This window comes from Jaculus jaculus, chromosome 2 (genome assembly GCF_020740685.1).
Source record: "Jaculus jaculus isolate mJacJac1 chromosome 2, mJacJac1.mat.Y.cur, whole genome shotgun sequence".
Lineage (NCBI taxonomy): Eukaryota > Metazoa > Chordata > Mammalia > Rodentia > Dipodidae > Jaculus > Jaculus jaculus.
In genome coordinates, this window is record NC_059103.1 from 93,067,554 (window position 1) to 93,090,185 (window position 22,632).

The 22,632-nt window shown below is 44.4% G+C and overlaps 1 protein-coding gene across 4 annotated transcripts in view; it reads left to right on the plus strand.

Annotated features, from left to right (window-relative positions):
* The first annotated feature begins 568 nt into the window (after positions 1–568).
* Positions 569–22,632, plus strand: part of Elovl6 (ELOVL fatty acid elongase 6) — a 149,511-nt gene continuing 127,447 nt past the window's right edge. The window contains exons 1-2 of one of the 4 annotated variants that reach the window (XM_045142876.1): positions 569–683; positions 1,446–1,566. In XM_045142876.1, coding sequence (XP_044998811.1) covers positions 1,478–1,566 — 89 coding nt within the window. In that variant the 5' untranslated portion in view covers positions 569–683; positions 1,446–1,477. Of the gene's footprint in view, positions 684–903; positions 923–1,081; positions 1,567–22,632 lie in introns of those variants that run through there. The other 3 variants (XM_045142877.1, XM_045142875.1, XM_004658515.2) reach the window with 3 other exon arrangements.

A 22,632-nucleotide genomic window follows, 5' to 3' on the forward strand; every position in this document is an offset into this window, starting at 1 on the left:
ATTTCTCATGACTTTTTTTTTTTTTTTTTATGAGCGACAGACACAGAGAGAGGGAGAGAGAGAGAATGGGTGCGCCAGGGCTTCCAGCCTCTGCAAACGAACTCCAGACGCGTGCGCCCCCTTGTGCATCTGGCTAACGTGGGACCTGGGGAACCAAGCCTCGAACCGGGGTCCTTAGGCTTCACAGGCAAGCACTCAACCACTAAACCATCTCTCCAGCCCTCTCATGACTTTTGAGATGAATGAATGGACCAGCCAATTAGAAAATATCCTCCTCCTCCCATCACCCTGGACCCGGAAAATAAGAGGGGGTGTAGTGTATGTGGAAGTTGGGACTAAATGACCTTTGGGGATGCTAGGGACCCAGAGGGTCAACATTTACATTCAGCTGTCTCCTAAAACATTACTCTCCTCTTCCCCCGTGCACATGAAACAAATCAAAATTATCACGTCAGATAAAGTTTTTGCATTGGATCAGTAGGTCTAATTCTCCGTGCTAATTTGCTCCTCCTTTGTCTCCGCTTGTTAATTAACCCCCTCCCGGTACCCAAGCCCCCCACCTAACCCCTCTCCGGCCCTTTCTTCCACTTCCGCCTCCTAATCGCTGTGGACTTTCCCAGTCTTCATCCTCAGCATCCGCGGTCGGCCCTGGATCCCCGAGCTCTGCGGGCCACCTGGCCCCCGTGAGTCCCCGGTGGGCTCAGGGCTGGGGGCTGGGGGAGGGGGGTGATCTCCAAGGGAACCGCAGGGTCTGGGAGGTGGGAAGCTCGGTAGCCCGACACGCAGATTTGCCAGGAGTTCTCTTGCGAGAGAGCTGGCAGGTTTTACTATTTCTCAATTGTTTACTCGCCCAGCTCCCGGGTCCACGCGCCTCCCGGCTGCGCCCTGCACGCCAAACTTCATTCAAAGGCCAAAGCAGTGGGTGTGTGTGTGGGGGGGGGTTCGGCCCACGAAGTCGGCCAGAGGGGGCTGTGGGTGATCTCCAGGCCACTTCCTCCCTCCCGGCGCCCTTCCCCCGCACGTCTCCCACCACCCTGGCGTAAACTAAACCATCCCTCCCCTCCCACCTCCACCCTCCAGACGGGGAGAGGTCTTGCTCTTTTGCGCCCTCTCTTGCAAAGGGTTAATTCTCCCGATCGCACGAGGGGGAGGAGATTTCCCTGTAGACGAGTAAAAAGCGTGATGGACAAACGTGCGGGCACTAAGACCGCAAGGCATTCATTTCCTCTTACGGTGGATGCGGACGCCGGGAGGAGAGCCCCTGGTCGAGGAGCTGGAAGCCGAGTCGCAGGCAATGCTCAACCCTGGATGTAGCTGAGAGGCTGGGGAAGAGAGATCGACTCAGAGACCGAGCGGCGGGGGAAGACCTTAGGGGGGTGGGTGGGGAAAGCAGACAGGAGAGCACCCGAAATAAAGCGCTTTACAGATTATTTTATTTTGTGTAGAGAACACGTAGTGACTCCGAAGATCAGCCCCAATGAACATGTCAGTGTTGACTTTACAAGGATATGAATTCGAAAAGCAGTTCAACGAGAATGAAGCCATCCAATGGATGCAGGAAAACTGGTAGGTGATGCTTTCGCGTGATCCTGTTCCCCGGGAGCCTGGCACGTCTCCCCTGGAGTGCCTTCTTGTCTGTGTTCCCTGCCTGGGCGTGAGTGGAGCCCGGGCATCGCCGGCAAGCAGCGAGCCCATCACGGACTTCTCGGGTCTCCTGGCTCAGGGGTTGCTCGGAGCGTGTGGTCTGGGGGTGGGGGTGCCACACGGGCATCTTTATGTAGATTATATAATGTAGAACATATATGTTTGCCTGGAGTGATAACCACGCGACAGGGAGGGCGGGAGACGTGCCACAGTCCCGAGACCCTCCACCTGTGCTGTCTCCCGGCGTTCGTCTAGATTTTGGTGGTGGTGGTTGGGGGGGGGGGTGTCTTTGCCTGGCCTCGCGCAACTGGAGCGTGCGAGGTGGCGGAGGGAGGACTTGGTTTTAACCCCATCCCTCCTGTAGCCCTCTGGTCCTTGCCCTTTCCTATCCCTCGTGTCCTTCCTTTCTCCTTGCAGTTTTGTTTTGTTGCTCGCCTCTGACCGCCGCTCCCAGCGGATGTCTGGGTTCCAGGACCCCATTTCCCTACTCAGATTCCTTTCTGGTTTCATAAAGAGATCGGGGGGCAGCGGGGGTGAGGGGCCCGAGAGCAGGGGGACAATGAAAACTGTAATAAAAATGAATGAACACTAGCAAGTGGAGCCACGCCATTATTAAGTTTCTGTTTGAAGGAAACGCCTTTTGGACACCCAACCCGGTGTGAAGCTGCTGGTTGTAGTTCAGGCGCACACACACCTGAAAGCTCTCTCCATGCAGTCCTTGGAGCTTCGTCTCCAGAAGAACTTCTAATCTGAGAAAGCATCTTCCTTGTTTATCGGGTTCCCTCCGCCAGTCTTTTGAAAATCCCCGTGTGGGAGGCGATCCGGTGTCACCTTGCAGTATTCAACAGGGAAGCGAGGGGTGTGCTCAGCTCGCTTGTTCCTCGTAGACTGAGCTTTTCCCACTGGTAAACCTCGTGGCTATCTGTAAAGTGCAACCCTAACGTTCCGGGTCTGGTCTGTGGCCGGCCCTCCCGGAGCTGATCTGGACGGAGGGTCGGGCCCGGGGGGCTCGGGGAGGTTCCACCGCCGCGTGCGCGAGGGCGCTCGCGACCAGGCTTCCCTCCCTCCATTCATCCAGAGAAACCCGAGATGCTGGCGCGCCCTGGGGGTTGGGACCTGGGGCTCGACTTCCTCTCCCCTTCCGCATTGGAGTCGCCCACCCACTTGGGGAGGCGTCGCGGCTCCCCGCCTCTTCCTGCGCTCCTGGCGCGCGCCCACCCTTGGCCTTCAGCCCGCGGCCCGGGGCCCTGGGGCAGGGAGGCCGATCGCCGGGCGGAGCCTGGCCCCGGGGTGCACTGGCTGGCCGGGCCTGACCGCCCTTGTCCCGGGACTGTGTCCCGTGGAGGGTGGGACCTGGAGAGTCCTGGTCCCGAGGGGGGCTGCCGTGGATGGAGTCCGCTGCACTGCGGGAAGCCCAGCCTCCTCGGCCCGGCAGCCCGAGGGTCGTCTAGGTGCACTTCCTCCTCCCGCAAAGGGGGTGGCGCTGGAGGCCGGGCGGGGACCGAGACCGGCGGGCCGGCCTGGCGCTCGGGGCGTCCCTGCCGCCGGTTGTCGTATTCCCGTGCCGCACTCCTTGCGCCGCCGTCCTCCCGCCGCAGCCCTCTGGGCTCCGTCTGTCGCTTGGCGGCCTCCTGGTCGTCTCCCCCGGCTCTGCGGGCGCGTTGCACGTACTGTTGGCCCTTCCTTGCACCGCCGCGGTCGATACTGTTCGCCCTTTACTTGATGCCATTTCTCTGCCTGCCCCAGAAATATTTCCCGCCTCGTCTCTCCAGCCACTCAATAAGTACTCTCTGAGCTAGGCAGTTCCCGGCTCTCCTGGGACAGAAAACCGGAAAAATGTGTTTCTTTGTGTGTGTGTGTGTGGGGGGGTATTGTTTTCGAGGTAGGGTCTCGCTTTAGCCCGGGCTGACCTGGAATTGACTATGTAGTCTCAGGGTGGTCTTTACTCACGGGGATCCCTCCGATGTCTGCCTCCCGAGTGCCACCACGCCTGGTCTCTTTCGAACTTTTTCTCTGTACTTTTCTTCTGGCTATATCCCTTCCTGGGTTTCATACATAAGCATGGCTAGTTACATACATGCCCGTGTCCTCTGGCAGATGGGCGGGGGTTGGAGGGACTGGAAGGCATGCACCGTGTCATGTCAGTTCATTCTTGAGCCTGAAAACACCTAACAGTCTTTTTAGAGGGCAGATGCGTGGCAAGACGTTCAGTGATTTTTTTTTTTTGGAGCTAGGGTCTCACTCTGGTCCAGGCTGACCTGGAATTAACTATGTATTCTCAGGGTGGCCTTGAACTCATGGCGATCCTCATACCTCTGCCTCCCGAGTGCTGGGATTAAAGGCGTGCGCCACCACGCCCGGCTGATTTTTTTTTTTAACCTCTTGATTAAAAATCAACACTTCACTTGATTGGTGCCCGTTTTATTGCCAGTCCTACATGTGCATAACCATGCTCGATTTGAGCCCATAATCTAGTCACGTTGTGGGATGTTTTGCCTTCCTGCCTTCTCTGTTGTTGACATTATATTTTTGCATTGCAAGTTTCTGTCAAAGGCCTTCTTCATTGCATCTGTTTCTAACCTTAATGGTCTTGCTGTCATTTTTTACCCCACTCCATTTCTTCCAGTATACTGGAAGCCCACTTTTCTCATTTCCTCCTCACAACAGCAAAATAGTCTTGAACAAGGTAGATAAGAAAATGAAGGTTTTCTTTTCACTTCCCATGTCATTAAGGGAGTGTCTTTGCCAAGGCTTATAGACCCTCTTGAGGGGAGAATGGGGGAGTCATGCCAGAAATCCACCAAGTGGATTCTGACCTTTCCCTGACCTATTCACTCAGAATGGTTTGAAATAGTTTCTGGAGAATGACAATAACACAATCATATGCAGTGAAGCTTCTGCCCTTTATTTTGAGAACTGACTTATAATGAGTCCTAAAAATCTCCTAGACAAACCTCATACAAAAGTTGCTAATTTAGAGAATTCTAATGTAGCTCTCAAATGAGCTGTAGGGGGTTTGCAAGATTTTTGATGAGGGCCAGGAACAGAGCTTTCCAGTAGGCTACCTACACTCACATCATTTAGGGGGACAAAAAAGGAGAGTATGTTAGCTGGTAGCGCACACCTTTAATCCCAGCACAGGTAGGAGAGTTGTCATGAGTTCGAGGCCACCCTGAGTGTACATAGTGAATTCCAGGTCAGCCTGGACTAGAGTGAGACCCTACTTTAAAAAACGAAAAATACACGCCTTTAATCCCAGCACTCGGGAAGCAGAGGTAGGAGGATCGCCGTGAGTTCGAGGCCACCCTGAGACTACATAGTGAATTCCAGGTCAGCCTGAGCCAGAGTGAGACCCTACCTCGAAAAAAAGAAAAAAAACAAGGATCCCAGTTTGATTCTCTAGGACCCATGGAAGCCAGATGCACCAGGGGACACATGCATATGGAGTTCCTTTGCAGTGGCTAGATGCCCTGGCGTGCCCATTCTCTTGCTCTCTCTCTCTGTCTGCCTCTTTCTGTCTCAAACATATATATATTCATCAAGTTTATTGTGGCTTTAATGCTTAACCTGCTACGCGTTGGCCTAGATATAAAATAATAGACTTCTTTGCTTTTGTAGCAAATACTTTTCCTAACTAATAAACTGCAATAGCAATGATAAGCATCGTTTAAGTATGTTCTCATGGAAACTCACCATGTCACATCTTCAAGCTACAGGTCCCAGTTAAAGTCTCCTGACTCATACATAGTATCTGTTGAGTTTCTAACGTGAGGCAGAGGAGAATGCCTGCTTTTACCTCCAAATAGCATTTTGGAGTTCCAGTTTTTATACTGAGAGGCCCTTGTGACTTTACAGCGTTGAAATAGAAACATTTTGTTCTCTGATGAGATGTCCGGCCTTTGTCTGTTGTTTTCACTCGTGGTTCACTTAATTCCTAAGTCCTGCTAGCAAGTAGAATCACCTAGTGATTCTGAGAGTGATAGAAGTCATTGAGGGAGAAGGGAAGCAGGCTGTGCTTTCTCCTCTCCCAGCAGCCTGCCAGGTTTGTGCTAACAACACTGGATGCTAGTTGCCCCGGTTGTAATTGCCTGGCCAATGATGATTATCTTCTGATGTCGGCTGACACGGTGTTCACCAATAGGAAAGCAGGAGGCCTGTGCTGACTGCTGTAGCATTATGGATGTGAGGTGACATCATCAAAGGGCTTGCCTAGAACCTCATGAAACCCTCCCCCTCTCCTGGCACCCTCCACACATCCAGCTTTCAGTGCTTTGTATGTTTTTCTCACTTTCCTCCTGTGGTGATCTGTAAGGCTTTTGTCATTTGTGTATTTTGCGTTCTGTATCCTAAGGTCATGAGTCAGGACTTTTGGGATTAAAGACGCTTCAGCAGAGGAAACCTTTTCATTCCCAAATTTATTTTTATCGAAGAAGGGAAAAGCAGACTTTGAAAACAGTAGTACCTTATGTATTCTTGCTTCTGTGTGAGGTTCAGTAGAAAGTAGCGTGACATGGCATGAGAGGATTGGAGAACATACCAGGCATTGTAAACCTGTGTTAGTGTTTTCCTCCAAATGTCGCAGTATAAGGCTGAAGGACCTTTTCAAAGGACGCGTAGGTTTCAGCTCTTTTTCTTACAGGGAGAACTGAGAACTGCTATGAATTGTTCCTCTACGTCTCCTTGACACTGCTGCAGGATTCTGGGAAATGTGCCTGGAAGAGAGAGAATGTGAGCGCTTTATTTGGCTGGAATATAACAGGCCAGAGTTTTATTTGCTGGTTATTAGCATTACAGCTAATGTGATTTGGGCCAGCTGTCTAGGAAAATACAGTGTCCATATTGTATTTGTGCTGTAGTTGCTGCTTTGGAGAATCTCAGCTCATGTTAGCATTAGGATTGAGAAATCCTGTGTGAGGAACTTAAGAGAATCCTTCAGTGAACTTTAGTGTGCTGAGGTATAGGTGTCATGTGTGTTCAGAGAGAGACAAGGGAGGGGCTTGAGAGATGGCTCAGCAGTTAAGGCACCTGACTGCAAAGCCTAATGACCCTAGGCACAGGGTTAGTGCAGGCATCTGGAGTTCATTGGCAGTGGTTAGAAGTACTGGAGCACCCATTCTCTCTCTCCCTCCCTCCCTCTCTCTCTCTCTGCTTGCAAATAAATAGAAATTAAAAACAAACAAACAAACAAACAAAAAAACGAGGGCTGGAGAGATAGCTTAGATGTTAAGGCACTTGCCTTCAAAACCTAAGGACCCAGGTTCAACTGCCCAGAACCCATGTAAGTCAGATGCACAATGTGTCACATGTGTCTGGACTTCCCTTGAAGTGGACCCTAGTGTGTCCATTTTCATTCACTCTTTCAAATAAATAAATAAATAAATAAATAAATAAAAATAAAATTTTGCCAGGCGTGGTGGCACACACCTTTGCAGAGGGGAGGATCGCTGTGAGTTCCAGGCCACCCTGAGACTACATAGTGAATTCCAGGTCAGCCTGAGCTAGAGTGAGACCCTACCTCGAAAAACCAAATAATCATAATAATAATATAAAATAAACTTTGAAAAAGAGAGAGAGAAGGCTGTCACTTGCATAGAGAAGAAAAATGTGCTCTGTGTTATATAAAATATGTTGTAGAACTTAAGAAATGGTGGATATTCATGTAATCGTGTTCAAGGACCTCAAGGATGAAAGCTAGCTTAATGAAAATTTTGGTATTATATTATCTACCTGTATGTTTGCATTAGAATATGGAGAAAAAAGGTTGTTTTTTTTTTTTTAAGGTAAGGTTTCTTGTTAAATTGGAAATTAACTTTTGTGGTGTCTAGTTGACTTTATGTTGCTGATTCTCTAAGTGTTATGGTACACATTGGAATTTAAGTCAGCCCACTCCATGTCCAACAATTGCTTTACGTACTTCCTTGAAAGAAAAGTCTTTTCCTTTCCAGGCAGGAGAAAAGCGATGACAGGACTGGAGACCATTGTTTAGGAAGGCACAAAGTAGCATGAGTCATTTGTTTACCAACAGAGATTAAAGTGAGGAGCGGGGCAATATTATGCTGATTCAAGCATTTACCTTTGGGCTGGAGAGATGGCTTAGCAGTTAAGGAACTTGCTGGCAAAGCCAAGAAAAGGGAACTTGGTTCAATTCCCCAGTGCCCACATAAGCCAGATGCGCAAGGTGGCTCATGCATCTGGAGTTCGTTTGCAGTGGTTACAGGGCCTGGCGTGCCCATTCTATCTTCCTCTCTCTCTCAAATAAATAAATAAAAATCAGGTGGAGAGAGATTGAGCAGGCACCCAACATTGACTTTGAGCCTCCACATGAACTTACACACATGTGCTCACATGTATATGAACACATGTATACATGCACACCACACACATAACAAAAACCCTTGATGATTAATTTTTCACTAGGGTCTCGGGTGAGCCGTGCCCCTTTTACTGCCCACCTCAGGAGTCAGACATCCGTCTACAAAACTCCTCTGCTCTCCCTTTCCTCTTTCTACCGTGACATCTCCCTGCTCCCATTTGCTTCCCAGCATCTTTGCTGGGTGAATTCGGGCATTTAGACAAGTTACCTACACCTCTTTATATTATTTCTGTAGCTAAACTTGGGAAATCCAGGTGAAACTATCTCTTGGCTTTATTATAAGGTTAAAGTGCATTAATTCATTTCTTTACCTATATTCTTATATACAGGCAGGTACCAATTTGGCCTAGTTATTCAGAAAACATTTTCAAGAGCATCTCTCATTGTATTTAATCACCAATATTGTATTTTGCAAGTAGATTAGCCCTTTTTAAAAAAGTATTACCAAAAATATGCATTTGTAGCTGGGCATGGTGGCGCACGCCTTTAATCCCAGCACTCTGGAGGCAGAGGTGGGAGGATTGCTGTGAGTTCAAGGCCATCTGGGAATATAGTAAACTGCAGGTCAGACTGGGCTAGAGTGAGACCCTACCACGAAAAACAAACAAAAACATGACTTTGTGTGTTCTTTGTATATAAATTATCCCAAAGCCAGAATCCATGGAAAGTATTTAGATTCAAGTCTATTATTATTTATCATGATTCACTTTTATATTGAGCATGAGTGATTTTCAGTTTTCAGGTTTTGGTTTTAATTTGTTTCTTTGACACTGGATCTGGGCATATAATCCAGGCTGGCCTGTAATTTATAATCTTCCTGCCTTAGTGTTTGAATTAAAGATACTGCTTTTTTAAAAAAGTATTTTTGTTTATTTTTTATTTATTTGAGAGTGACAGAGAGAAAGAGGCAGAGAGAGAGAAAGAATGGGTGCCGCAGGGCCTCCAGCCACTGCAAACGGAACTCCAGACACATGCACGCCCTTGTGCATCTGGCTGATGTGGGTCCTGGGGAATCGAGCCTCGAAGCGGGGTCCTTAGGCTTGACAGGCAAGCGCTTAACCACTATGCCATCTCTTCAGTCTCAGATACTGCTTTTATGTGCCCCACCCCCAACACACACACACACACACACACACACACACACACACACACACACAGTTTTTATCTTCTTAGGGCATTGGAACAGCAAGTCCTGTTAGAAGAGCTTTTGTTTAGCTAGTTACTCACTGTGAACATTTGGCTTTTAACATGGAGCCTTGATTTTGTATGACCGACATGCACATGAAGTGGCTGACACCGATTTTCACAAAGACCCGACATACTGCTGACAGGCAGCGGATTCCCTGGATAGATAGTCACTCGTGGTTTTCTAACTGTATCTATTCTACTTCCAGTGTTTCATTCTTTGGGTTTCCCTTTCCAAAGCTTTAAGAGTTTGTAGAAGAGTTCTTAATTGCAGCATAAAGGGAGTACACCACTGAGTAATATTTTGTATGAGGCTTGTGATCTTTCTATTTATTTATTTATAGTGAAGCTCAGGCTGACTTGGAGCTCAGTTGGTAGCCCTTGCCTCAAACTCACGGTGATCTTCCCATCTCAACCTTCCAGTGTGCAAGTGATCACATTTTTAAAAAAATTTGTTTGTTTTTATTTATTTATTTGAGAGCGACAAAGCAAAAAAGGCAGAGAGTGATAGAGAGAGAGAATGGGTGCGCCAGGGCCATCAGCCACTGCAAATGAACTCCAGGTGCATGCGCCCCCTTGTGCATCTGGCTAACGTGGGTCCTGGAGAATCCAGCCTTGAACCAGGGTCCTTAGGCTTCAGAGGCAAGCGTTTAACTGCTAAGCCATCTCCCCAGCCCCAAGTGATCTCATTTTAAGTAAAAAATAGCTATCATCTTCTCAAAGATATTTCCTTTTTTTTGTTTTGTTTTGTTTTGTGGTTTTTCGAGGTAGGGTTTCACTTTATCTAATCAGGCTGACCTGGAATTCACTATGTAGTCTCATGGTGGTTGGGATTAAATACGTATGCCACTATGCCCGGCTTCAAAGATTTTTCTTAAAGATAGATTTTAGGTTTTTTTAATTGACCTTAATTTTTAATGACATCTAATCTTTGAAGTGGTTTTTTTTTTTTTTGTGAGTTTTGAGGCCAAATTTCTGAATTGATTATGTGTTAATTATTGTCCCTCCCTTTTTTTTTTTTTTGGTGATACAAGGCCTCATGTATCTTAGGCATGTCTCAAACACTGTTTATAGTTGAGACTGACTATCCTCCCTCCACCTTCCAAGTGCCCAAGTGCTAGGATTACGACCATGTGCCACCATATACAGTTTGTTGTTAATTCTCTTCCCTCTCCCCCAGGTAGGGTTTCCCTCTAGCCCAGGCTGACCTGGAATTCATTATGTAGTCTCAGGGTAACCTTGAACTCATAGTGATTCTCCTACTTCAGCCTCCCAAGTGCCGAGATTAAGGACATGTCCACTACACCAGACCCTTGTTAATATTTAATTTTTATTTGAGAGAGAGAGAGAGAGAGAGAGAGAGAGAGAGAGAGAATGGGTACACCAGGGCCTCCAGCCACTCCAGATGCATGCACCACCTTGTGCATCTGGCTTACTTGGGTCCTGGGGAATCGAACCTGAGTCCTTTGGCTTTGCAGGCAAGTGCCTTCTAAGCCATTTCTTTAGCCTTGTTGTTAATTCTTTATTTTTATTTTTATTTTTTTGTTTTTTTTTGAGGTAGGGTCTCACTCTGGTCCAGGTTGACCTGGAATTCACTCTGTAGTCTCAGGGTGGCCTTGAACTCACGGCGATCCTTCTACCTCTGCCTCCCAAGTGCTGGGATTAAAGGCGTGCGCCACCACGCCCAGCATGTTGTTAATTCTTAATGGACAGAAAAGAATATTGTTTGAGCTAGGAGTGGTGGCACATGCTTTTAATCTCTGTATTCTGGAGAGTGAGGTATGAGGAACTCTGTGAGTTCCAAACGGTCCTGGGGCTACAGAATGAGTTCCTACTCAGCCTGGGCTAGAGTGAAACCCTGCCTCGGGTTAAAAAAAGAAAAAAGAATATTCTTTGAAGACTGAAAAGATCAATGAAATGCATGTTTTCCATGATCTTTATTAGAAAAGTACAGGCTATACCTAGCAGATTCTGTTAATGCATATACACATGTACGTAGCATATATTCAAAGTGACTTAAGAAGAAAGAGATATCCATGAAAGAACATTTCATTTTTTTCTCCTACAAGAAAGAACATCTTGTTGACCTAGATAAAATCCTAAAATTTGCTATAAAATAAATCGTAACAATATTTACCATATAATTTAAAAAACTAATTAAGTAACATGATTATTTAATAAATAGTTAAAACTATAAAATGTATAAAACTATAACTATATTAAAACTATATAATTACTGTGGATATTTACACTTGGATTTGTTCTAATTATTGCTAAATTTAAAACCTTCAGTGTGTTAGGAGGGCGTGGTATTGAACGCCTTTAATCCCAGCAGAGGTGGGAGGATCGCAGTGAGTTCAAGGCCACCCTAAGAGTCCATAGTGAATCCCAGGTCAGCCTGGGCTAGAGTGAGACTCTACCTTGAAAAACAAACAAACCAACAAAAAACACAACAACAAAAAAAACAACCCTTCAGTGTGGCATAGAATTGCTGAAATCCTCAAGTTTTCCTGTCTTTTAGGCCCAGTTACTCAGCTGCTTTTTTTTTTTTTTCTCAATTTTTATTAACATTTTCCATGATTATAAAAAATATCCCATGGTAATACCCTCCTTCCCCCCCCCCAACTTTCCCCTTTGAAATTCCATTCTCTATCATATCCCCTCCCCATCTCAATCAGTCTCTCTTTTATTTTGATGTCATGGTCTTTTCCTCCTCTTATGATGGTCTTGTGTAGGTAGTGTCAGGCACTATAAGGTCATGGATATCCAGGCCATTTTATGTCTGGAGGGAGCACGTTTAAGGAGTCCTACCCTTCCTTTGGCTCTTACATTCTTTCTGCCACCTCTTCTGCATTAGACCCTGAGCCTTGGAAGGTGTGATCAAGATGTTACTCCGTACTCCAGCCACTTCTTTCCAGCAATATGGTACCTTCTGAGTCATCCCAAAGTCACTGCCATCTGAAAAGAGAAGATTCTCTACCCAAAGTGAGAGTAGCATTAATATAAAGGGTATAAATATTAAGAGAAGTGCTCACTGGGCAGTTTGATAAGCATGCTATATACATTTTTCCAGACACCAGCAGATGTTATACCCCCAGGGCTCATGACTACCCCTGTTTTAAGTTTTCAGTATCAGGGATGTGTTTCCCCCCATGGAGCGACCCTCCAGTCCAATTGGAGGGCAGTTGGTTTCCACCATGACAGACGTGCCACTGTTGCACCCGTTGGCTCATTTGGCCTGGTCAGCTCCTTGTATACAAGGATATTAATCAAACATAATTCCAGTCTACCCTAACTATGATAACTGACTTAGGTGAATTGAGCAGAGCAAAGTGGAATCGAATGTTTTGAAGTCTGGAATTTCTGCATTTTGTTTTGGTTCCTTTTTTTTTGGTCTTGGTGTTTTGAGGTAGGGTCCACTGTAGCCCAGGCTGACCTGGAATTCACTGTGTAGTCTCATGATGACCTGAGCTCACAGTGCTCTTCCTACTTCTGCCTCCCAACTGCTGGGATTGAAGGCGTGCACTACCACGCCTGGCTTGTTTTAGAAGGCTTCATAAAAACAACCAAAGATTTGATGAAAAATTTGCTTCTCAAATCTTTTTTTTTCCTTTCTTTTTTGAGATTTCTTTTGAAGTCCTGATATTTTAGGCACTTGGGAGCTGGGCTGGCAGTGACTTCATTCTAAGTGGGTAGGAAGCACAAGGAAAAGGTATTTTCCAAGGAAAAGTACACTAAATATCAGATTCTCCAGTTTCCTTTAAACTTTATGGCTTTTTGATACAAGGATCTTGGAACTTAATGTAGATTTTCTTTATTCTTGCGAAGTAAGTCTATACTAATATTTATTACCTACTTAGTTACTTACTGACTGCAAGCTTTGTCTTGCCTGGGCCAACTTGGAATCCATTCTACTGTAGTCTCAGGGTGGCCTTGAACTCATGACGATCCTCCTACCTCTGCCTCCCAAATGCTGGGATTAAAGGTGTATGCCAGCATGCCCAGGTAGCTTTTTTTCTTTCTTTTTTAATGATTTATTTATTTATTTATTTATTAGAGACGGTGGAGGCGGGGAGAATGGGCATACCAGGGCCTGTAGCCACTGCAAACTCCAGACACATGCACCACCATGTGTATCGGGCTTACAAGGGGCCTGGAGAATAAAACCTGGATCCTCAAGCTTCACAGGCAGGCTCCTTAACCACTAAGCCATCCCTCTAGCCCCCAGCTAGCTTTTTCTTTTTCTTTTTGGTTCTTCGAGGTAGAGTCTCATTCTAGCCCAGGCTGACCTGGAATTCACTATGTAATCTCAGGGTAGCCTTGAAGGCATGGCCATCCTCCTACCTCTGCCTCCCTCCCGAGTACTGGGATTAAAGGTGTGTGCCACCACGCTCTGCTTAGCTTTTTCTTTCTTTTTTTAAAATTTGTTATTTTTTTTTAATTTTTATTAACATTTTCCATGATTATCAAAAAATATCCCATGGTAGCTTTTTCTTTTTAAAGATGTTTTAGTTGTGTTAACTAAACCCCTGCAACAACCTTTATCTGTTACCAGCAGAAAACAGACCAGACATCATGTGGGATTTGCCTGTGGGGACCATCAGGGCCATAGGCCCCAGGCCTGCTTGCTTTAGAGAGTGAATCACACTTGGCACAATCATCCCAACATTTGAATATCAATGAATATTCAGTCAACTTGCTGTCTCCAAGCATCCCTGTGGTTTTAATCAATGACCTTGCAAGTATCTCTTCTATCATAATTTTTGCTAAGTGGATCCAAAACACTTAAGGCCAGAATAACAAAGTCCCTATCAGCTTTACTGGGTATAGTAAACATTAAACTGTGTAACTACTTGAATCAAGAATGACTACTTTCTGAATATTACTCATTCCTAACTTATCAACACTTCTGTAATTGCTGGAAAGGATAGCAATAGCATTGTAAGCCATTCATATTTCAGCTATTTATTTTATATATTTGCAGAAAGAGAGAGAGAGAGAAGGAGAGAGAAGGGCCTGTAACCACTGTAAACGAACTCCAGACACAAATGCCACTTTGTATATCTGGCTTTATGTGGGTAATGGGGAATTGCACTCAGGTCATGATGTTTTGCAGGCAAGCGTTTTAATCCCTTAGCCATCTCTGCAGCTCTGGAACATTTTGTTTTAATTTTCATTTATTTATTTATTTATTTATTTTATTTGAGAGAGACTACAGCCACTACAAATGCACTCCGAAGCCTGTGCCACCTTGTGCATCTAGTTTATGTAGGTCCTGGGGAATTGAACCTGGGTCCTTTGGCTTTGTAGGCAAGTGCCTTAAGTGCTAAGCCATCCCTCCAGCCCTGGCCCTGTAGTTTTTAATCAGTGTTCTTGTGTCTTTGATTTCAAAAATATTACCTTGAACATGTCTTTTGTGATTTCTTTCTTTCTTTTTTTTCCTTTCTTGTATTTTCAAGGTAAGGTCTCACTCTAGCTCAGGCTGACTTGGAATCCCCTATGTAGTCTCAGTGTGGCCTCTAACTCACAGCCATCCTCCTACCTCTGCCTCCTAAGTGCTGGGATTAAAGGCGTGTGCCATCACGCCTGGTGTGTTTTATGATTTCTGATTGTGAGGTTGTACCACTTTGTTGGTACCTGGTTAGTTCTTCTCAGTTCCCTGTAATTACTGGATTCTTTGTCCACTGATAAGAGAGAAATGTGGGGTTAAAGACATTTGAAAACTATGCTCTATGTCTATAATCCTTAACCATACCTACCTAGGTCAGCCTGTGCTGGAATTTGTTCTTTTGTCTCCAGAATCTGCAGGCAGGCACCCTTGTACGGACAAGATGGAGGTCTGGGAGGGCTCACACATGTGCTCCCTTTGAGCCATTTTGCCCTGTGTTTTGGGGGCTGTCTCCACAAATCATTGGTTTCATGAGCTCACCTCCTCACCTAATGCTCTTCCACTCCATGGTGTCACTTTCACTGACCAGGACACTTGGTTTGCAGCCTCCCATCTCCCACCTGGAGTTCCCAGCCAAGCCTCCCATGAGCTGCTTTCATCTGCCTTTCTCTGGGTTCATGACCACAACCTTTTGTCTCTTCCTTACTTTCCTGTCTCTTTGTCTTTCTCCCGAGCATTATCTAAGCCTCAGATCTGATCACTCACTCCAGTGGTTAAACACTTTCGGGTGGCTTCCCTTGTTATGGGACAAATGAAGTTGTTTTGAGATGTCGCAAGGCTAACTAGCACTTAGCTCCCTGGGACCTTGTTCGAGTTACCTGTTGGCAGCGTCCTCCTCCTCCCGGGCCTGTTCATCCAGCTTTCCTCCTCCCACCCATCAAACCCATTGCTTCTTCCCTGTGGTTTGCTGGCAGTTGATTGATATAAAGATGATAGCTTTCTTTCCTAGCGTGGAAGTAAGTGCCTGCCACAGTAATTAGCAGCAGTTAGATCCAGTGTGTCTTGAGAAGAATGATACATGCATCAATGCCCAGGGCTTTCATCCACCTTCAAAATGTACCTGATGCTGTTATCAGATCTTTTTATTCCTTGAGTCATGGAAGTCTGTCCAGCACCTTGAAAATGCATATTTTTCTAATCTAGACTTACATTCAAGAGGAAAAGGTGTTAAGTTAGCACTACTAGATTTTAGCGAATACTTGGTAATTTTTTTTTATTTTTTATTTTTGTTTATTTTTATTTATTTGAAAGAAACAGACAGAGAGAGAAAGATGCAGAGAGAGAGAATAGGCACACCAGGGCCTCCAGCCACTGCAAACGAACTCCAGACACGTGCGCCCCCCTGTGCATATGGCTAATGTAGGTCCTAGGGAATCGAGCCTCGAACTGGGGTCCTTAGGCTTCACAGGCAAGCACTTAACCACTAAGCCATCTCTCCGGCCCACACTTGGTAATTTTTGGAGATGTTTAGTATTTCTTTTTTGGACACTCAGACCAACTCAACTTAGAATTGACAGTTTATAAAGAGACTTCCCTGAAGTTGGATGTGATAGGGAAGAAATGCACATACAAAGGGGAAAAAAAAGATTAGGAGAAAATAATACAAAAATGCTAAAAGGTAAAATATCTGTTATTTTTCCTTCTGCTGTTACTGTTTTCTATAATCGATTACATTTTGAGTATGTGAGTGATGTGATTTTATTTTCATTGTTACATGCTTGCTGCTGTTATAAAAGATAAGTTTCAGTTTATAAGGTGTATGTACAATGTCTAATGTCAGGTGACAAACCGTTTTTTATTTTTAAATATGTCTTCAAATTGGCATTAAAGTAGCTTACAGTTAGATGGAGTAGTAGTTTGTGCATTTTACACTAAATGAATACTTTGTCAATTAAGGTCAAGATGAACCATAGTGTTGCTCTTACATTACACTTTTACAGTAATAAACTATATAGCTTTATTTTTATTTTTCAGTAGGAAGGGTTCATATTCTTTAAGGCAAAGTGATAAGAAATTTTAGTTTAACCTTCACATTACACCCTTTATGTATGGGCTCAGGAATGTACCTAATGAGGCACTTTCCCTAGGGACAGTAGTTACCTAATCTAATAGAGATGAAAGATTAAACATGCCTGTCCCTGGAGAGGAGAAATGAATAGCATAATTGGCTCTGGGAGCTTGTGGCATCTGGAAGCAGATGCTGCTCACATACCTGGGATACCTGGTTAGCAAATACATCTCACACTGCAGAATGCCTGGGAGACATGGGACCCAAGGGCTTAGGAGGGCCTTGTTTCTGAAATCAGGGTGGCACTGGGCCCGTGTGTCTGGTCCAAGCGTGGATTCAGGGAGCCGCTGTGTGTGCGGACTGGGTGGGATGATTTTAGTGTTTGTTGTTTTCCTGTCCATGCTCCCTGTCAAAGAACTGGGCAGGGGAAGTTGTTCAAAATCATTCAGGACACAGTTTTTGTGTTTTTTTTTTCTTGTTTGTTGTTGTTTTGTTTTTTGGTTTTTCGAGGTAGGCTCTCACCCTAGCCCAGACTGACCTGGAATTCACTCCGTATTCTCAGGGTGGCCTTGAACTCACAGTGATCCCCCTACCTCGCCCTCCCTAGTGCTGGGATTAAAGGCGTGCACCACCACGCCCGGCCAGGACATAGTTTTTTTTTTTGAGGTAGGGTCTCACTCTAGCCCAGGCTGACCTGGAATCCACTCTGTGTTCTCAGGGTGGCCTTGAACTCATGGTGATCCTCCTACCTCTGCCTCCCGAGTGCTGGGATTAAAGGCACGCCCGGCTAGGACATAGTTTTATAAAAGGCCGCCAATGATCCAATGATAACTTAAGTCTATCCTTTTTCTACATTTAGAGAAAATTCTGTTCTTCACTTACAAACAACTAAATTATCATTCCAGGATGCAAAAATCTAAACTACATGTTAGAAAATAATGTGCTTTTTTATTATATATTTATTAATAAAGTCTGCTGAGAATTTGTATTATGCCTAATTAGCATACAAATAATCCATATGGTGGGTGCAGTCACATAGTTAATGTCTATTAGATGACTTTTCTCAAGAGCATTAAGAATATTGTTTTTTCACAATACAATTTTTCCTACAGAACTTTAACTATTTAATCTACTAAACATCTTTTTTTCTTTGTTTTCTTGTGTTTTCCAAGGTAGAGTCTCACTCTAGCCCAGGCTGACCTGGAATTCACTATATAGTCTCAGGGTGGCCTTGAACTCACAGCGATCCTCCTACCTCTGGCTGGTGCCCCCCACCCCCCACCTGGCTCTACTAAATATTTGGACTTTCTTTACTAAACATTTTGACTTTCTTCTGTAGTATCAGAAAACAGGCATGTATCTCTCTCTCTCTCTATGTGTGTGTGTGTGTGTGTGTATATATATATATATGTATATATATATATGTATGTATGTATGTATGTATATATATATATACATATATATATACGTACACATATATGTACACTCACATGTATGTGTTTGTTTCTCAAGGTAGGGTGTTGTTGCTCTAGTCCAGGCACATGTGCCACCTCGTGCATCTAGTTTTATGTGGATACTGGGGACTGAACCCAGGTCCTTGGGCTTTTGCAGGCACGCACCTTAACCACTGGACCATCTCTCTAGCCCAGTTCTTGTTATCTTACTCAATTTAAAAAGCATACCCAAAGAGTAAAACAACAAGAAATTTTACTAGAAAGCAAAATAAAAATACAAATTAAATGTGCTGTAAGAGGTCAGCGGGCTACTTACAGTAGAGTGTCTGAGGGCATCGGTTATTGTTTGGGGCTCCTTTTTATGGGGTACACAGGAGGAGTTAGTTGTGGGTCATAGTGTGAGTGGTTCTCTGTGATTGATATGCTTGGGGTACACAAGCCTTTCTTCAAATGTCCTTTGAATATGATGGAGAATGGAATTTCAAAGGGGAAAGTGTCCGGGGGGAGGGAGGGAATTACCATGGGATATTTTTTTATAATCATGGAAAATGTTAATAAAAGTTAAAAAAATAAAAAAAAGAAACAGGGCTGGAGAGATGGCTTAGCGGTTAAACGCTTGCCTGTGAAGCCTAAGGACCCCAGTTCGAGGCTCAATTCCCCAGGACCCACGTTAGCCAGATGCACAAGGGGGTGCACACATCTGGAGTTTGTTTGTAGAGGCTGGAGACCCTGTTGCACCCATTCTCTCTGTATCTGCCTCTTTCTGTGTCTGTCACTGTCAAATAAATACATAAAAATAAACAAACAAATTAAAAAAATGTCCTTTGCTATGATGCATCTGAGTTTGATCATATGTACTCCCAACCGTGCCTAGGCATAAGGTAGTAAATTGAGGATTGTTCCTAAAAGTTCACTCACAGTAAACAGTTTGCTTCATTGTGTGTGCACCCAAAACTGGTTCAGGCATGATTGGCCCCCTGTCTCCTATTCCCAGATGTATTTGTGGACATGATGGGATGAAAAAGTGCATTGCTATTGGGCTGTCGAGGAGCTGCAACCTTTTTATATGAAATAGGCCAAGATGCAGATCCATGTAGGTGTGGGCCCCAGGTTGCTTGGCACAATTTTAGGAAGGTTTTGTGTATAGCCCAAGCTAGGCAGCGTCCCAGGTCACTAAGCTAACCCTATGCTTGTCTGTCTCAATAGTGTTACCAACTTGACACAAATGTTTTGAAACTTTACCCATCCTTTTATATTGTGTATTTAAAATACATGAATTTATCACAGTGTTCATATCCCATTTTTCTACAATCTGGCATTTGTTTGCTATTTGATTTCAGAGACAGGGTCTTACTGATGTGATGGACCAGAGTGGCTTCAAAGTAATGATAGTCTTCCAGCTTTAGCTTAATAAGTGCTGGGAATTACAGATGTGTACCACCAAGCCCAGCTTTTGACTTTTGTTTTCTTAAAATCCCAGCATTTAGGAGGCAGAGTAAGAGGATTGCTATGAGTTCAAGGCCACCCTGAGACTACATAGTGAATTCCAGGCAGCCTGGGCTAGAATGAGACCCTACCTTAAAAAACAAAATAAATGAATAGATAATAAAGCAATGTCTTTAACTCTGCTGAGATTACAACATGCAATGTGTTTTGTTAGCAGCAGTGGGAGAGTCAGATACCATTCATACACTCCTGTAACAGCCTAAGGACCTCTTTACACAGATTTCAACTCAGGTGAAGCTGGGATTCTTTTCTTTTCTTTCTTCCTTCCTTTCATTTTCTTTCTTTCTTTTTCTTTTTTTTTTTTTCTTTCTTTCTTTCTTTTTTTTTTTTGGTTGTTCTTTGTTTGTGACCTTGAATTCACAGCAATCCGCCTACCTCTGCCTCCCAAGTGCTGGGATTAAAGGCGTGTGCCACCACTCCTGGCTAAACTGGGATTCTTGACAATCATGTAGAGAATTTCAAGTCAAAGCTGTCATTGAGGGAGGGATGGGGAGAGAGAAAGAAGGAAGAAAAGGCAGGAAGGAGGGAGACAACAAGAGGAAAAGGACAGTACAAGTAGTTGTATGCTTCTCAAGAGTTACATTTTGGGGGGCTGGAGAGATGACTTAACAGGCCATGTGCCTGCCGGCAAAACCAAAGGACCCAGGTTTGATTACCCAGAACCCACATAAGCCAGCAGCACAAGGTGGCACATACTGCTGGAGTTTGTTTGCAAGGGCTGAAGGCCCGGGTACACTCATTCTCTCTCTTTCTATCTGCCTTTTGTTCTCTCTCTCAAATAAATAAAAAAAATTTTTAAAAATTGTCTTAGAAAAGAGTTACATTTTTTTTTTTTTTTTCCTTCAAGGTAGGGTCTCACTGTAGCTCAGACTGACCTGGAATTCACTATGAAATCTCAGGGTAGCCTTGAACTCATGGCGACCCTCCTACCTTTGCCTCCTGAGTGCTGGGATTAAAGGTGTGCACCACCACACCCAGCATTTTTTTGTGTTTTAACAATAGGTATAAAACATTCAATTTTGGTGACTTCTACAATCACACTGTTTGAAAGGTTTTAAGAAGTACACCCACCCTCCCACCCCCCCACCCCACCCTCAAATGAGGTTTTTGGATGGTTTCTGAGGATTACAGGGTGATAAGATAAAAACCTAGGCCAAAAGAGTCAGAGGAATCCTTACCCTATGTAGATTACAAGGTGGTTAAAACATGTTTTGATTGTAAACAAAGTTTCTAATCTGGCTTATGATAGTCTCTGAAAATTACTGGTTTACTGCTGGGAAGGGAATAAGGTATAAGGTTGAACTCTATGTAAGGTCATATAAGTTTAGGTCTTCAGCATATCTCCTTACTATTTTAACATTCTTTTTTTTTTTTTTTCCTTGTTTTTTTGAGGTAGGCTGACCTGGAATTCACTATGGAGTCTCAGGGTGGCCTCAAACTCTGCAATCCTCCTACCTCTGCCTCCTGAATGCTGGGATTAAAGGCGTACACTACCATGCCCAGTTTATTTTAACATTCTTATTTGAAATATCTTTATAAAGAAAGGAATATTGAGGTAGGAGGATTGCTGTGAATTCAAGGCCACCCTGGGGCTACAAAGTGAATTCCAGGTCAGCCTGGGCTAAAGAGAAACCCTACCTCGAAAAACAAAAAAAAAAAAAAAAAAAAAAAAACAAAAAGGAATATTGCATCATCTTAGGCAGTTCACAGCAAATTTCATTTGTAGTGTCAAAAGTTTTGATTCCTTGCCTGGAGAGATAGATAGATGGCTTAGCAGTTGCCTGTGAAGACTAAGGACCCAGGCTCAGTTTCCCCAGTACCCATGTTCCTCAGATGCACAAGGTGGCATATGCATCTAGAGTTTGTTTGCAGTGGCTAAAGGCCCTGGTGCACCTATTCTCTCTTCTATCTCTATCTGTCTCTTCCTCTCTCTCTCTCTCTCTCTCAAATAAATAATTAAAATATTTTTAAAAATTCTTGACTCCCCCAGCCAGCAGGGAGAAACTTTAGTCAGACTATAGTGAGGGTCTCTTTTCTCATCCCATGTCTGTCTTCCTGTGATAAGGACTCCTCAGTTCCCTATGCAGAATGCATTTGCTCAAGTGACTCTGTTGAGATTTTGACTACAAGTTATAGAACTTAATTAAGGTATCTATCCTAAAGGTATTGAATTATTTTACATAATAAGCCTGGTTATTCAAAGATTTGATAATGTTGTCCAAGATCTAGGCTCTGAGTTTCTGTTCTATCATCTTCAATGCATGGAAAGTTTCTTTCTTTGTTGTTAAAAGCTGGCATATTTTATTGCCAAGTTTCCCAAGCAGAAAGGAAGAAGTGGGAAAGTCATTCTGAGTTCTCTTCCTTAAGGAGAAGCTTCTAACCCAACATTTCCTTTCTAACCTACACAAGGGCTGTCACTCACTGCAGAGGCATGGCATAACTGCCAGGCTTAGCTCCCAGACCCTGGGCCCTTCAGCAAAGAGAACTGGGCTTTCTTTGCCAACGCCCGTACTGTCTGTTGACAGTGACGCTGATTGATGGCCTTGATGCTGCCTGTGAGGTCTTCCTGTTGGTATAGCAAAGCAAGTGTGTTGCCTGTGAGATGAAGCTCTCCTATGCTAGTCTAAAAGCACCCTGAGAAGAGAGATTTAAGACCTCCAATAAAACTCCTCTATTCATCTTGCTAACTTTTACAACTTCTCAACAACAGAATAGCCTTTGAAGAAAAAATAGAGGCAGCCTGGGCATGGTGGCACATGCCTTCAATTCCAGCAGTTGGAAGGTAGAGGTAGCTTGGGACTCCATAGTGAATTCCAGGTCAGCCTGGGCTAGATTGAAACCCTACAGAGAAAGGAACGGTTAGTAAAGATATAACAAGTATCCTAGCAGTCCGTTGCTCTCCATGTTTTTCATTCACTGCTTTCTACTTTTGGTGTGAGTTTAGATGCGTACGTATATCAGTTTAGGGTAAGAGTGAAAAATAAAGATAAAGATGATGGCATAAGGCAGGATG